The 16,927-nt window shown below is 33.1% G+C and overlaps 1 protein-coding gene across 3 annotated transcripts; it reads right to left on the bottom strand.

Moving 5' to 3' along the window:
* Nucleotides 1-11,277: 11,277 nt before the first annotated feature.
* On the bottom strand, nucleotides 11,278-14,145 carry LOC114929896 (putative sodium-coupled neutral amino acid transporter 10). Of its 3 annotated transcripts, none has more exons than XR_014925062.1 (6): nucleotides 14,077-14,145; nucleotides 13,270-13,909; nucleotides 12,899-13,154; nucleotides 12,583-12,719; nucleotides 12,047-12,504; nucleotides 11,278-11,971 (listed from the first exon to the last, which is right to left on the bottom strand). XR_014925062.1 is itself a non-coding variant. In XM_029301642.2 (6 exons), the coding sequence occupies exons 2-6, from the start codon at nucleotides 13,780-13,782 to the stop codon at nucleotides 11,963-11,965; spliced, it is 1,062 nt and encodes a 353-aa protein (XP_029157475.1). In that variant the 5' UTR covers nucleotides 13,783-13,909; nucleotides 14,077-14,145; the 3' UTR covers nucleotides 11,278-11,962. The 3 variants fall into 3 exon arrangements, 1 of the variants encoding a protein (XP_029157475.1); XR_014925063.1 differs by lacking the exon at nucleotides 14,077-14,145 and having other exon boundaries at nucleotides 13,270-13,495; nucleotides 13,705-13,766; XM_029301642.2 differs by having other exon boundaries at nucleotides 12,358-12,504.
* Nucleotides 14,146-16,927: the final 2,782 nt, after the last annotated feature.

Here is a 16,927-nt window from a genome sequence, read left to right as displayed (position 1 = left end):
TTTTTCTGTGATTCAAGCTTCGAATTTTTCCTCGAATCAAGAGAGAGATTATATAATGAGCCGATGAGGATAATATATTAATGTCTTGTAATTAAAATTTGTCATGCAAATATCAAAGAATTTTATCAACCATCGAATCGTAATTAGAAATAGGAAAATAATTCGACTTTGAATATTTTCGTAAATTATATGGATGTAAAATCGGGTTCAATAATACCGGAAGGAAGAATTACTTTTGACACGAGTGAGAGAGAGACGAGATGCCTGACACCGTCAATCTCGGAGTTGACACATTAACATAAATTTCGCTTCCGATTGTTGGACAACTATACGGTTGAAAAATTTCTGTTAATAGATATCCAATTTTTTTCTGTAAATTTTAACAGATCTTGTCACTAATAAAACAGAACATATATTTATTATGTAAAATTAAAATAGATGCACATTGTGTTATTTTCACATCTTTTTTCAGTTGTTTTAATAATTTAACATTTAAGTTCAATTAACATAACAGTAATATGTTAAATTAACACATAAATATTTTACATAAAAATTTTAACGCGGACCGCTTTTAAAAAGAAGACACTATTTACGATATTTATAAAGAAAAATTGACTTTCCAAAAGCAATTATTTAATTTATATATATGCTCGAGATTATATATGTTGCACCTTCGTCCAACGTATCGTCAACTCCGATCTTCGACTTAGTCGTTTCCGGAATAATATGCAAAACGACGTCGCGTCGAGCATTGGAAATTGCATTCTGTTACTGTTTGGATTCTGAATGCAACGATGCAGTTCTTATGAATATTTCTGCGCAAAGAGAATTTTCAGAATGATTTTTAAAAGCCAATTTCGCGAATCTCTGCGAATCGCAGGAGATTTAAAAACGAATGGTCTTGAAAGTTTCTGCGCGATGTCGCGTGTTCTCCATTTTTTTAAAATTAAATTAAATTGAGGCGGATCGAATTGTTATCTAAGAGATTACATTTCTAAGAGAGTTTGATAAAAGAGAAAGAGATGTTTATCAGTCAACTGTGTATTTTTTTTAAGTCTTCAGATTAAGAAGAGAAAGTTATCCCAACACGTATCTGACTTAATCTTATCTAACTTAATAAATTTTAATACTTAATAGGAATGTGTTATCCAATATATATTTTTTCAAGACAAAAATTGCATTGCAAATATTTTTAATATGTTCAAAATTGAACAAATAATAATAACAATCATAAAGAAAATTCAATAGCATCACAAAATTTAATTTCAATTATAAAATCGCGCGCTATAATTAATCATTAAAAAATTTTCGACCTTAACATTGAAGGATCTAAAGTAAATAAAATCGATAATCATTTTTCTTTCACATATGTATACAGAATTGCGGCAGAAATTTTTGAGCCGTTAAAAAAAAAGCCTAAACTTTTGGCCTACTTTCGGCGCGGAAATCGATATCCTTGCCATTGAATGATTTTGATCCGTTTACACGGACGTTGTTTACACGCACGTCATCGTTCTGTGTCGCTTCGACGGACGCTTCAATGAAGCCCCAAGTCGGAGAGAAAAGCGAAGGGGAGGCAAGAAGCAAATTGGGATAAAGCGTTCCGATTTCGCATTCCTCTCTCTCACTTCGTGTTGAGATACACATTCTTTATTTACGTCGCTTCATCGAGAAAACACGAAGAGGTACTGCTGCGCACGAAGAGGTACTCCTCGGAAAGGTCGTATATCGAATCGGAAATATACTCTTTTTGGAGACTGTACCCGCACGCTATTATCTCCTAGCGGTGTTTCAGAAGAAACATAGGCGTCGCCATCGAGGAAGATCCGCCGCGCTTACATATACATATATATATATATATATATATTGTATATATATCCCTTTTCCCTCCCTTTTGATACCCTACTACCGGTGCCGTCCGCTACTGTTAGACACCAACCACGCTTCGGCGAAATAAAAAAAAAAAAGAGAGAAACAATTAACTTGGACAAAAACGACCGAAGTCCTTTGTATACAAAGTTTCGCGCTCTGACCGGCGTGTAGCGAAATTAAATATCATATATCGCGATATATATTGACGGCTTCCGAATCCTTTTGACAGTTCCTCGTCAATTCTCGTCTCCTCTGTCATGTGATTTTTCAATTACGCGTGTCAAATAAAATTTCGAATTTAATTTTTTTTTACTTTTTTATATACACATGCATGCAATGGTCATAATAATTTTCAAATTATAATAGTATCATAAAATATAGGTACTATAAAATTTGAAATTAACATTTTTTTCACTTTGTTAAATATTTGACACAATAATAAAGATTGAGAAAGTAATATGAGCTATAAAAGAGACTTACAAAAAGTTATATTGTTAGCAACCTGCTATCAAAAAATAGATACATTTTTTTGAGAAGGAAATTAAGGTTCCTCGCCGCGGCCATGTTGGATTGTGACGTCAGAGATGAGAAACCACACGCTGAAAATTCTTAAATATTAATACCATTTTTTAATGAAAAGATATTTCGATGAAACACTATTTCAGATGTGACTTTAGCAAACGTGTAAAATACTTTGAAAACTATTTTTTTCTCTTGACAACGTGTTTTTTCACCTTTGATGTCATAATTGTGATATAATCTTAATTTGAGATTATGAAAATTTAAACATTCGAATGCATCGAAAAAATTTGAAACGCATGGGACTAATTATGTAACAGTAGGATTCAATGACGGAATGGAATATATCCCAAGTAGCAAACTAACGTCATTAAACGTCATTAGATGTCAAAAGACGTCAAAATGAGCAAAATGATTTTGACGTTTAAACATCAAAACGAGCATCCCAAATAGCAAACTGACGTCATTAAACGTCATTAGATGTCAAAATGACGTATAAAAAAACGTCAAAATGAGCAAAATGATTTTGACGTTTAAAACGTCAAAACGAGCATCCCAAATAGCAAACTGACGTCATTGACGTCAAAATGACATCATGAAACATCAAAATGACGCTTAACGATATCACTTTGACGTTTAACGACGGCAATTGGCTGCTCGGGATGTATATCGCGACGTAAGAATGACGTTTCCGACAATTCGCGGCAAGCAAACTGACGTCATTAAACGTCATTAGATGTCAAAAAACGTCAAAATGAGCAAAATGATTTTGACGTTTAAAACGTCAAAACGAGCATCCCAAATAGCAAACTGACGTCATTGACGTCAAAATGACATCATGAAACATCAAAATGACGCTTAACGTAAGGATGACGTTTCCGACAATTCGCGGCAAGCAAACTGACGTCATTAAACGTCATTAGATGTCAAAAAACGTCAAAATGAGCAAAATGATTTTGACGTTTAAAACGTCAAAACGAGCATCCTAAATAGCAAATTGACGTCATTGACGTCAAAATGAATCATGAAACATCAAAATGACGCTTAACGATATCACTTTGACGTTTAACGACGACAGATGGCTGCTCGGGACGTATATCGCGACGTAAGGGTGACGTTTCCGACAATTCGCGGCAATCCGTACGCTTTTCGCGTCCCCGGAGGAGGACGCCAATGGATCGCCGGTCGGCGGTACTGAAGCATCCCCCTCGCACACTCCCTATACAGAAAGGCTCTCTACCCATGCCATGCCACGCTGTGGCGTGCTGTGCCGTGCCGTGCCGCGTTATGCGGTACGGTTTGCCGTGCCATCTTCAGCCGCGTAGCGTGGCTAGTTGTTTCTTTTCTTTATTCCTTTGTCGGAAAGTCGGCGGCAAGTCTCGTTTTTAAGAGGCGGCAGAGAGAAGGTCGACGGAGAAAGAGAGAAAGAGGCAAAAGGGGCCGGGAGGGGAGAGAGGCGGCACGGCGAGGGGAAGACAGAGGCAAAAGGGAAACTGCGGCGGCCGACTAGGGGCGGGGCGGAAAGGGGGGGAGGGAGGGAGCGAGATGACGGTGCCGCGGGTTGGGAAGGGGGCCGAGGAAAGGGCCCCGAGCTCTCGCTCTCCGTTCGGCAGTGAGGGGGAATAAAACGCGCGGCTCTCAAAAAACGCGAGTACAGACTAGCCTCGAAATAACGCCGGCAGCGAGCTCTCTCTCTCTCTCTTTCATCTTTATACCGCGTGTTTCCGTGTGCGCGTGAATTCGCGCGAGTCATCTATTAATAATAAACTATTTTCAGATGCGTTTCTTGCGAGAATTCAATCCTTCTCTCTTTCTCTCTTTTGCTCATTGCGCCGAAATGAGCTGTGAAGATCGCAGGAATCGAGATCGATTTTAAATTCGAATTAGAGCACTCTCGATCGACTTGGCGGTATGAATAATATATTATTAGATATTAGAGTAGGCCTCTCTTTCTTTTTTACTCCCCTAATAGCACAACATATCCGAAAGATATTCAGAGGATATCCAGAAGACATTCGAACATCCTCAGAATGTTCTCTTGAATGTCTTCGGGATATGTGTGCTGTTAGGGTCATTGCATCTAAGTAGCCATCTATACATTGCAGATCGCAAAAATCGAAATCGATTATAATTCGAGTTCTCGTACAGCACTTTGAACTCTCGATCGATTTGGCACTAAGAATAATATATATATATATATATTAGAGTAGACCTCTCTTTCTACTTATTGCGTTTAAGTAATCTGCGCATTGCAGATCGCAAAAATCGAAATCGATTATAATTCGAGTTCTCGTAGAGCACTTTGAGTTCTCGATCGATTTGGCGCTCTAAATAATATATACATTGGAGTAGACCTCTCTTTCTACTTATTGCGTTTAAGTAATCATCTGTGCATTGCAGATCGCAAAAATCGAAATCAATTATAATTCGAGTTCTCGTGAAGCACTTTGAACTCTCGATCGATTTGGCACTAAGAATAATATATATATATATTAGAGTAGACCTCTCTTTCTACTTATTGCGTTTAAGTAATCATCTGCGCATTGCAGATCGCAAAAATCGAAATCGATTATAATTCGAGTTCTCGTAGAGCACTTTGAGTTCTCGATCGATTTGGCGCTCTAAATAATATATACATTGGAGTAGACCTCTCTTTCTACTTATTGCGTTTAAGTAATCATCTGTGCATTGCAGATCGCAAAAATCGAAATCAATTATAATTCGAGTTCTCGTACAGCACTTTGAACTCTCGATCGATTTGGCACTAAGAATAATATATATATATTAGAGTAGACCTCTCTTTCTACTTATTGCGTTTAAGTAATCATCTGCGCATTGCAGATCGCAAAAATCGAAATCGATTATAATTCGAGTTCTCGTAGAGCACTTTGAGTTCTCGATCGATTTGGCGCTCTAAATAATATATACATTGGAGTAGACCTCTCTTTCTACTTATTGCGTTTAAGTAATCATCTGTGCATTGCAGATCGCAAAAATCGAAATCAATTATAATTCGAGTTCTCGTACAGCACTTTGAACTCTCGATCGATTTGGCACTAAGAATAATATATATATATTAGAGTAGACCTCTCTTTCTACTTATTGCGTTTAAGTAATCATCTGTGCATTGCAGATCGCAAAAATCGAAATCGATTATAATTCGAGTTCTCGTAGAGCACTTTGAGCTCTCGATCGATTTGGCACTAAGAATAATACATATTGGAGTAAACCTCTCTTTCTACTTATTGCGTTTAAGTAATCTGTGCATCACAAATCGCAAGAATCGAGATCGATTATAATTCGAGTTCTCGATCGACTTGGCGCTTCGAATGAAAACATCACAAAGTAGACCGCGAATTCTTGATAATTTTCATTTCGCCTAATCGTGCAATGGAAAGAAAGCAAGAAGCTGGACCCGACAGAGACAAGTCCATCGAAGCCTCTAATTATCCGAGCTCAAGAATAAAGCGTATATACACGTCGGGACATCGTCGTTGACGTCTAACTGTCAAGCGTCGCGCGCAATTGCGTCGATTAGACGGTAACGGCGTCAAAAGGGCGAGGTAAATATTTATCGCAAGGGGAGTTCTCTCTCTCTCTCTCAAAAAGGGGGATATAGGGCCCCGCGAGGAGGCCCCCGACAGGATACAGAGAAGGCTATAATACGATTTTGCCGCTAGCGAGAGAGCGAACGACTCTCGTCGGTCCAGCGACCAAGCGTGCTTGCGGACTCTCGACGTGGATACGCGGACGATACCGGAGGGGAAAGAGCGAGAGAGGAAGAGAAAGACCAGTCCGGAGCGAAGCGAACGAACGGTGGAGCCTTGGTCGTGTTACGGCACGGGGGAAAGGACGGCTGCGGTCGGCGCGTTTGATCTCAGCCGCGGGCGCCGACAAAGCGCTCGTCTACTCTCCTACAACGGCGAGCTGTCCCGTGAGTGCGCGAGCGAGTCCGTGTGTTGACCGACAGAGAGAGGCCGAGCGGAGTCTCGCGGGAGCGAGAAGGACGCAGACAGGAAAGAAGGGAGAGAGAAAGAGCGAATAAGCGCGAACGACAGAATCGTACGGGGATAGAAGAAAGATGAAGAGAGCGGGAAAACTTGAGGTGCGAGAGAGAAAGAGAGATCCGTTCCACGATTCATCGTATGCTGTTGCGTTCGCTCTAGCATGGCGCTCCGCGCCACTCCCTTAAGATATATACTTATATATATATGTATATACGCGTGCATGCATACACGCGCAACGCCATCGGGTTTGCTATTAATAAATAATGCTCTCTGTAGTCCGCATTACAACTAAAATTCCTCTCATCTCGCGCAGAGAAAAGGAAGGACGTATTCTCGATTTCGAGCGCGACCGCCGCTCGTTGAACTCCTCCTTCTCTCTCTCTCTCTCTCTCTTTTTTCTTCTGGTCCCGTCTGGACACGCGGTCTGTCTGTCACATCACGGAGAGACACGCATTTAATGTTCACGGTCTTTTCTCCGCGTGTATATGTGCATGCGTTTCGTGGGATCGCTCTGCGGAGGAGAGAAACGCGTCAATTATTTCACATCGAGAAAAAGTTGCACCGCGTGGAGAAAAGAGAGAGAGAGAGAGAGAGAGAGAGAACTCCGGGACCAGATGATTGTCCGATAGCTTGAGACGAGAACTTTCGTAATATCGTGCAATTTATAATTAACAGTGTTTGCTGTTATTTAAATAAAATTATATGGATGAAATTTTGGTGTCGTCTTATTTTTATATAGATAATAAAAATAGGCATTTTCTTTATTCACATCTTAGATGACCAAAATATCTTTACTAAATTATCTAGAATAATGTGTTCAGATTATTATTGGTTTAGAGTTTTAATACATAAAAAGAGAAATCAAAATATGAATATATTTTTATCTTTTATCTATAGATGTATTTGAAAGAAAAATATCTTTATCTTATCAAAGATAAATTTATATTTATTTTTATCTTATCTTTAATTAGCTAATTTTAAAATCATCTAAGCACAACACTGATAATTAAATATTAATTCATTTGTTTCTTCATTTAGACAATATAGTACATATACACTCTTCTCTAATTAAGAAAATAATATAATATAAAAATAACATATACATATATAAAAATAATATATGTATAAAAATAATATAAAATAATATAAAAAATAAAATTACAAAGAACAAAAATTGTTCAGTGGGATTCTCCGAAATATAACACTGTATAGTTTCCAATAGTAATTAAAAGTACATAAAATATCGCGGATGTATTAACACATCGATTCTTCGTTTGCTTCTCGTTAACGATATCCTTCGCGATGTCGTAACTTTATGCAGTTAATTTGCATACGCAAATAATAATAATATCGAATAACAGAAACAAAAAAGAAAAAGAAGGCCGCCCCCGATCGACGAGTCGACGATAGCCGTTCGAGTAACGTGTGTGACACACAAATGATAAGCGGACCTTTGAAGTGTCCCCGGTTTCTGCGCCCAATAAAGTCGACAGAAGCAGCCGCCACGCATTATAAATTACGGCGTTCATTAGGAAGGCAATAGTTGCGCACGGTAATAAGAGGCGTTTAAGGCCCCGAGAGAGTCTGTGTGTGCGTATCAAAGCGAAGGGGGTAAGAGAGAGAGAGAGAGGGAGGAAATGGGAAAACACATCGAGTTAACGCGAATGAATTAAATCGCCCCGGCCTCGTCGAAAGTAATCGGGATCGGCGATAGAGTTTGCGATAGCGTGGCGAAAAAATTCCGCGATATCGAGACATAGTACTTATGTTTAAGAGCGAGAGGAATGTTTTCGTTCATTCAAGATCTCGTATTTATTTTGCTCCGAATGGCCGATTGGACGGCTGCCCGGTCGCAGAGGAAAAATAGAGATACAGAAGAGAGAGAAGATATATTTTTTTATATTTAGAAATTACTTGTGTGTGTGAGAAACAATTATAATAACACGATATTAAGTAGTAAATATTATATCGATATAAATTATGGTCTACTTAATATCGTTTTAAAACTTTTTCACGTAAGAGAGATTAAATATAGATTTTTTTAAATAAACAAAAATGAAAAGATAATTTTTTTTTTAATCTCAGAAGAGCTTAACACATTCTCTCTCTTTGAAAAATATTATGCTACTTTCATTTTGTGAAGATTTTTATGTATAGCTGAAATGTTTATGGTGGTCGATTTTTTTAGATTTTTTTTATCTATGAAATACGGCAGAAAAAATCTGTAGGTATGTTTATGAAAAAAAAAAAATTTTTTTTTCAAAGTTGAATATAATCGCGATACAATAAGTTCCAACTCAAAGAGTGCTGGTTTGTGACCGGTTCCGATGTTACGATTCGTTCCGATGGTTCCATCTAGCTGTTGGAATTGTTACTTTGGCCTTCATCCGATCCTTCAAGTGTGCCGACAAGCATGCCGACATCAACCGACGCAGCCTTGGGAATCGAAGTTGGACTTTTGTACTACAAGATTTCCACACTATAAAAGATTAACTACGGAAAAAAAGTGCGTACCGCTTTCGACAGATTTACATATTTATTTTCACTAAAATGACGGTTATAGCATTTCACACGTATTTCAGAACAAAAGCACAAAAAACCCAAACATCACGTGCGTCTAAAAACGGGACATAAGACGCCTTAAAGATATATCTTATTGACGTCTTAAAGACATATTTTAATATGACATAAAGACATCTTAATGACTCCTTTAAGACGTCTTATGATCCGATTTTAGACTTTCTTTGTCTGGGAACATTCTTTCTAGATATATATATATATATATATATATATATATATATTCAGCTTCCTGAAATAATTTATTGATGCATATTACACGTAATCAAAATAATATTTGAAATATAAGATGTACAGCATTATTGCTATAAAAATGTTTAAAGTAGAAAATACTATTCGTTATTTTATAATTCAAATTAAATTTTCAAAATTATTTTTACATTATAAAATAGAAAAATTATTTATTCTATCTATTTAAAAAATATAATATGAAAAAAATGAAAAAATTTTCAGTGAAGATTTTATATTTACAATATATTGTTGTAATACTCTGAGAAAAATAGAGCAGAGAGAGAGAGAGAGAGAGAAAGAGGCATCTATACAGTATTATGTAAAATATCTATATAATTATTTAAATGCAGATCACTAAACATTTTTTTTATTTTCGGGAGGGAATTACCTCAGTGACTTCTCTTTTTTCAATAACTAATATTGAAAACTAATATTAGGAAAAATAAAACTAACCAGAGAGAAGATAATATTAATATTAGGAAAAATAAAATTATAAAAAAATTTAATAAAATTATGTACATAATAGAAACTCAGCAAATTAAAATTAATAGTAATTCGGTTAATTAAAATTATATAATACATAATAGAGAAATTCGATGACATAAACATAAAATTATGTGCGCATAATAGGAAAACGGCAAATTAAAATAATATTAAGTTTGACCACAAACTGTAACAGTATCAAACGATTTGGTTGTGATTCAAGTCGCAAAATAAACTTCGAAACAACCAACCAGCCTCGCAGAAAAGAGGCCTCGATACTTTATTTAAAATTAAATTTACTCATTGTCAATTAACATGTCTTTTTTAAAGAAAGGATATAAAAATATATATTGATTATAATAATACATATATTAATTTACATTAGAGAGATACTAAAGATTACTAATTAGATTCTTATCCATCTAACGTACTTATTGTCCACTAGACCAATAATTTTCAGCTTTTTCCACCCCCTCTCGAAGAGGAGAACAAAACAAACATCACTCTTGTATAATTTACGTTACATGAATTATGAAAAATGTAGACATTTTCAAATCCCTTAGATTCTAAGTAATCTTTCTGGATTTAAAAGAAATTAAATACTCTTCACAAAACTACACTTATGGAAATATTTTTTACAACTTTATTATTTAAATTTAAAAAATATATATTAGCTCTATATGTGTGTAATATTATCGAGTCTAAAATATAAACATATAAATTACAGGTTTGTGTCTGTGTATGTGTGTGTTTTCGTAGGTAAATTATACGCCTCAAAATATCAAACAATAAGTGTTATATTGTATAATTCATATTATAAAAAGAGAATTTTTTATTTATATTGAAATCTAGATTGTGGTATCTTTCACTAAATGTATTATTGTGGAAAATTGGATAATATGAAAAGTGATAAGCGATATTTAAATAAGATAAAAATTGCGTTGTAAAAACATATATTTATTTAATTTTATCTATATAATTGATTACTTAAGAAATTAATATTTGTATTGTCATTTGTGTACAATGTTTCAGTACAAAAAATGTTTATAGTAGTTTCACATATGTAAAACAGTCCTTTTAAACATCGTACACAGCGTGAGTCATTATATACCTATATAAATGTAAATATCATACAATTAAAATATACGTACATATATAAAACAAAAATAGAAAAATTTTCAGCACATTTTTTAAATTTAATTATTTACAATAATTTAATATTATACACATTTATAATAAAATATAAATAATATAAATTGAATATAATAAATAAATTATGTGTTACAATTTTGTACATATACATGTAGTAATAATAATGTAATTAATATTAATAAAGTATATTTATGTTAATTATTTCAAAACAATGTATGTATTTTATACATATATTAAATATATACAAATATATATAAATATATATATATAATTCATTATATTATTTATTATACATATACATATTTGATATATATTTACCTTTTAATATCTTAACTTTTATAATAATATAATAAAATCTTTCAATATTTTTATACAAATTTATAATTAAACATAATATTTAAAAAATATTTATAATTAACATAAATATACACACCATTTGAATAATAACGAGCCATATATACATATATATATATATATATATAAATAAAATTGCAGAGTGAATTCTGTTATTGTCAAAAAATAGTACTGAATATTTTCATATCTATAGTTTATATTTGCAGAATTCGGAAACATTTAAATCTCTCTCATTCTTTCAAGTCGATTGTGTTCTCTGATTAAATATTCTCTTTGTTAATTCACATTTTCTTTCCACACTCCTTTGAAATATTTCATCCCATCGTATTTCCACCTTTTTCCTCTCAAACTTTTTCTTCTGTGTCTTGAGTGCCTTATTCATCAGAATTTTTAGGCAACAAACTGGAATATCTCTATTAGCCGTCAATTTAGATTTCTCCTTTTTTAACACATTTAAGTTAATAATATAAAAATACTTAATAAATGCCGTATATTTCTGCAAATCGTCCCTTTTCCTTGATTATTTTATTCTTCTTTTTCGCTTTAAATATAACGGATTCATCGATTTTAGAACTGTTGATATTAGCAGTAATCTGCATCGCATTTATATATATATAATTACTCATTTAAAGTTTTAATTGTTTCTACTTTTATTTCTTTTATCGGCATAAAGGTGTTTACTGCTGCTTTATCAGATTTTTCGACATGTTGTTTCTTTGTATCAAAACAGTTTTATTGAAAACACCCTTTACCCTTTTACAGCTTAATCATTTTGCCTGTAAAAATAAAATGTAATGTCAGAAAGCAATATAATAATGAAAGCATAAGATAAATTCATCGCAACATTATACTTTTCGTTCTAGCATAGAGACTCATCAATTATCAATATTAGAAACATCAGGATGTAATGTATTCCACTCGATTGATTTTATTGAATTGAAGAATATTTCTTTCGTGTATATATATTGTTTCATTATTTTTTATAGATATATATTGACTCATCCATCGGTCACACAAACCGAATAGTAATAGAAAACATACAAGAAATTACAAGGAAAGTAATAAAAATTGCCGATAAAAGTGATTTTACTTGCGCCAATACTTTAGCAACATTTTTCGTTGTAATAGATACAAAAATTGTCGAAAATATTAAGATCATTACTTCAATCGTCGATCCAATGATACTAAGAACAAACTCTAGGCTTGGCATTAGAATAGCGATTACCATAGCAATGGTTGCTATTGCGACAGTGAGGCATAAACATTTGAATTTTGACAAATGACTGACAAATAGCTCGTCAGTAGTTATCTAATATACAACACAATAAAGTATATAGATTAAGAATTACAATAATATATTTATCCTTATTTTAAAGAACATACATACCTGATTAAATAAAAGAGAATACAAGCTGTTACGACAAATACGAATGACTAGAGGAAAACTGAATACAATCAAAAATATGAATAACAATTTAATCAATTCGGACAACATGTCAGGCTCGGAATTCAGTAAAATATTTCCTGCAAATTTAATATAAAAACGATAAAAGTAATGAACTAACAAATAATAATATATATGATAAATGAATGAATATATGAATAATAAATGAATGATATATGAATAAATAATAATATATATGATGATGACAATTGCAACATATAGTTTATTTTAAGATAATGCATCAATTTTGTTACATTACCTGCGAGTGATTGAGTATTACCAAAGCGAATGTAACCAAAGAAGCCAACGATTATGTACATAACAGTATATATATTCATTTTATTTAGAGATGTATTTGAAGCAATTTCATACATTTCGAGCCGTTGAATATGACAGAAGGAAGCAATGAAAAAGATTGGCAAGCACTGGGGAATGCCAGCTAATCTCCAATAATCAACACTGTCCCAATTAATATTACTCCACCGATTTTTCGGAATGAAAAATTTTATTACAGTCTGTCAATTAAAAATAAATAAAAACATAGAGTATTATGGTATAAAAGTTATACTAGCGCTTGTGTTTTAGAACATTTTTATGAATGCCCACGTCAAGTTATATTATACTTCTTACCTCTACTGCAACGCAAAGATAGAAGCTAACACTAATGATGTAAGTGTCAAACAGGTAATCAATATTTTGACATAGTTCGACAAAAAAAACTACGAAGACTTCGATCACGATTATCCAGAGTGTGCGAATATGCTCCGAGATTACATTATCCATCTGATTCTGTACGAGCTGGAATCCCAGATCGCCGATGACGATGAAGTAGGCGACGCAAGTTCCCAGCATAAAACTGCCGATTAAAATATTCGCAAGAAACTTCTCTTTCGTACCGTACGTGTGAGAATCAAGTAGTTCAAACATGGTTTTATTTGGTATTACGAAGGACTTAATGAGAAAGCGACACGTCAATCGTGACAAGATGTGACACAAAATTAACATTAGAGTGGCCAAGACGATGCCGCATTGTTTGAAGCAGTAGGGCATCGTCAGGAGACTCACCCCTACAAAGCTGTTAACGGGAGTCATCACTTGCGATGTTAGTTCCATCAATTTTATCGATGTAATTATAATCGACATAGCTGATTATTATAGAAGTTTAAAGTTGTAAATTCTTCCTCTTTGTCACAGTGTGATGTTTCTTCGAATTCTTTTGCAATTATCAAAAATTACTCTGGAAAGTCGTCTTGAGCGATATATTAATTTCCTTGAAAAAAATATTTCGAGGTGTATAACAGAAGTTGTTGCATTATATTGCACTATTCTCGCGAAGTACTTTATTTTACAAAGAGTATATGCGTATATACTATATCTTTATATTGTGATATAAATTTAAATATTAAGTAATTATATAATACACATACGTTAACTTACCTAAGAAATTCTTATCCATCTAACGTCCTTATTGCCCGCAAAACTAACAATAAGAATTTTCAGCTTCTATCTCCTTGACTCTTTTCTCAAAGAGATAAACAAAATAAACACCACTCTTTGTATAATTTACGTTACATAAGTTATTAAAATTTTAGACATTTTCAAATTCTTAAGATTATGCGCGTGATCTTTCTGAATTTATAAGAGAAATTGAATATTCCACAAAACTATATATAGAGATATTTTTGACTTTTTTGATATAAATTAGAAAGTAAAAAATATATCCATATCTATCATCTTGTACAGTCTAAAATATAAACATATAAATTATATAAGTTTATGTGTGTGTGTGCGTGTCCATGTATAAATTAAACTCATCAAAATACATCTAATAATAAGTGCTTGACTTATTATACTAAATGCAAAACATCAACCGACGCAGCCTTGGGAATCGAAGTTGGACTTTTGTACTACAAGATTTCCACACCATAAAAGATTAACTACGGAAAAAAGGTGCGTAACGCTTTCGACAGATTTACATATTTATTTTTACTAAAAGGACGCTTAAAGCATTTCACATGTATTTCAGAACAAAAGGACAAAAAACCCAAACAACATCACGTGCGTCTAAAAACGGGACATAAGACGCCTTAAAGATATATCTTATTGACGTCTTAAAGACATATTTTAATATGACATCTAAAAGACATCTTAATGACTCCTTTAAGACGTCTTATGATCCGATTTTAGACGTTTTTTGTCTGGGAACATTATTTCTAGATATATATATAGACAGATCGCATCATCTGCATAATCATAGTCGGATCCACATTTATTTTTCCCGAAGAACTGCGTGAATATATCCCTTTTCTCTATTACTCCTCCGATGACAATTTTTTTGTAATCATCTATGGTTGGACTGTAGCAGAGGTAAAAAGTATAATATGACTCAACATGTGCATTCATGAAAATGTTCTAAAATACAAGTGCTAATTATAACTTATAACATATTAATACCCTATATTTTCCTTTATTTAAATTGACAGATGGTAATCGGATCTATTCGTAATATTTTTTTGGAAGAATGGTGGTACGGTGTTAATTATTGAAGATCAGATGGCATTTTCGTGTGCCTGCCAATATTATTTATGGCTTCCTGCTTTCGTATTCAGATGTTTGGAACATATAATTCTGAAATAATAGAACCAATAACATGGAAACCTAGTGTAATAAGTGAATTAAATAGAAATACTTTAATATACATAATCGTTGGCTTGTTTGGTTACATTCGCTTTGGTAATATTCAATCATTTGCAAGTAATTTAATAAAAAATGATACATTATCTTACTATAAACGAGGTTGCAATTGTCACCGTCACATATTATTATTCTAAACAGTTCTCATCAACTTTGTTCACTTTTATCTTTTTTATATTAAATCCGCAGGCAATATTTTAGTGAGTTACGAGTGTAGCATATTATGCAACCTGTTTAAAGTGGGATATATATGGTTGGTTGTATCCAGTTTTCATACAGTCATGTTTGCTTGTTGTAGCATCTTGAATTCCCTTTTATATACAAGGATATGTTCTTTAATAAAAAGCACAAATATATTATTATTGTTACATTATTCTAATTCTTTATCTATATACTTTTTATTACGTTGTATATTATAGGTAACTACTGACCAGCCACTTGACAGTGATTTGTCAGATCTCCTACATTTATATCTCACTATCGCAATAGTCCCCCATTTCTATGATAATCGCTATTCTAATGCCAAGTCTAGAGTTTGTTCTTAGTATCATGGAATGGATGATTGAACAAATAATCTTAATATTTCCGGCATTAATTTTTGTATTTACTACGAACAGAAATAATCGAGAAAGACCTTTTGCTCAAGTAAAGTCAATTTTATCGGCAATTCTTATTTTTTTTCTTTTAATTTTTTTATGTTTTTTGCGTGATATTTTTACTGTCTCTAGGGCATTATAATTTTTGATATATGTATTATGATATTCTATATATATACCCTATTGAAGAATCTATATTATTATGGAAGAATCTATGTGCACTAGATGAATCTATATATAAAAGAAAAATCAATTCTTCCCAGTGAAATCAATCGATTGTGGAATACAACTGAGGATTTACACATCAATCCTAATATTTCTAATATCACGTTTCTATTCTAAAACAAAAAGTATAATATTGCGATAATTTATATATTGCTCTCATTATCATGCTTTCTCTCTCTCTCTCTCTCTCTCTCTCTCTCTCTCTCTCTCTATCTCTGACTTTACATTTTATTTTTTTCAGGCAAAATTAATAAGCTGCTGAAGAGTATAACATTCTCATTAAAATGGTTTTGACACCGAAAGATATAATGTTCATCAGTATTATTCACATCCAAACCTGTGATTGATATAAAGAAACAGCGTGACAAAAAATCTGATAAAGCAGCAGTAAACATCCTTATGCCAATAAAAAAAATAAAAGTAGAAACAATTGAAACTTTAAACTTGAATTTATATGCGATGCAGTATTATTTATTACCGTAAATATTGACAGCTCTACAATCAATGAATACTTTATATTGAAAGCGAAAGGGAAGAGAATAACAAGCAAGGAGAAGTAACGATCAGTGGATCTGCAGAGAAACGATAGTCTTGTAACTTTGATGCGATAAAGAATGAGACATTTAAATGGCGGCTAATCGAGATACTCGGTTTTTCCGCCTGAAAATTCTGAAGATAATTAAGGCATATAAAAAAGAATGTGTAAATTCTGAATGCAATGGAATGAGATATTTAAAAGAATAGGAAAGCAAATGCGAATTAACAAAGAGGAT

This window comes from Nylanderia fulva, unplaced genomic scaffold (assembly GCF_048542155.1).
Source record: "Nylanderia fulva isolate GAGA-0341 unplaced genomic scaffold, ASM4854215v1 Scaffold3, whole genome shotgun sequence".
NCBI lineage: Eukaryota > Metazoa > Arthropoda > Insecta > Hymenoptera > Formicidae > Nylanderia > Nylanderia fulva.
This window is presented reverse-complemented; position numbering and strand designations above follow the sequence as displayed.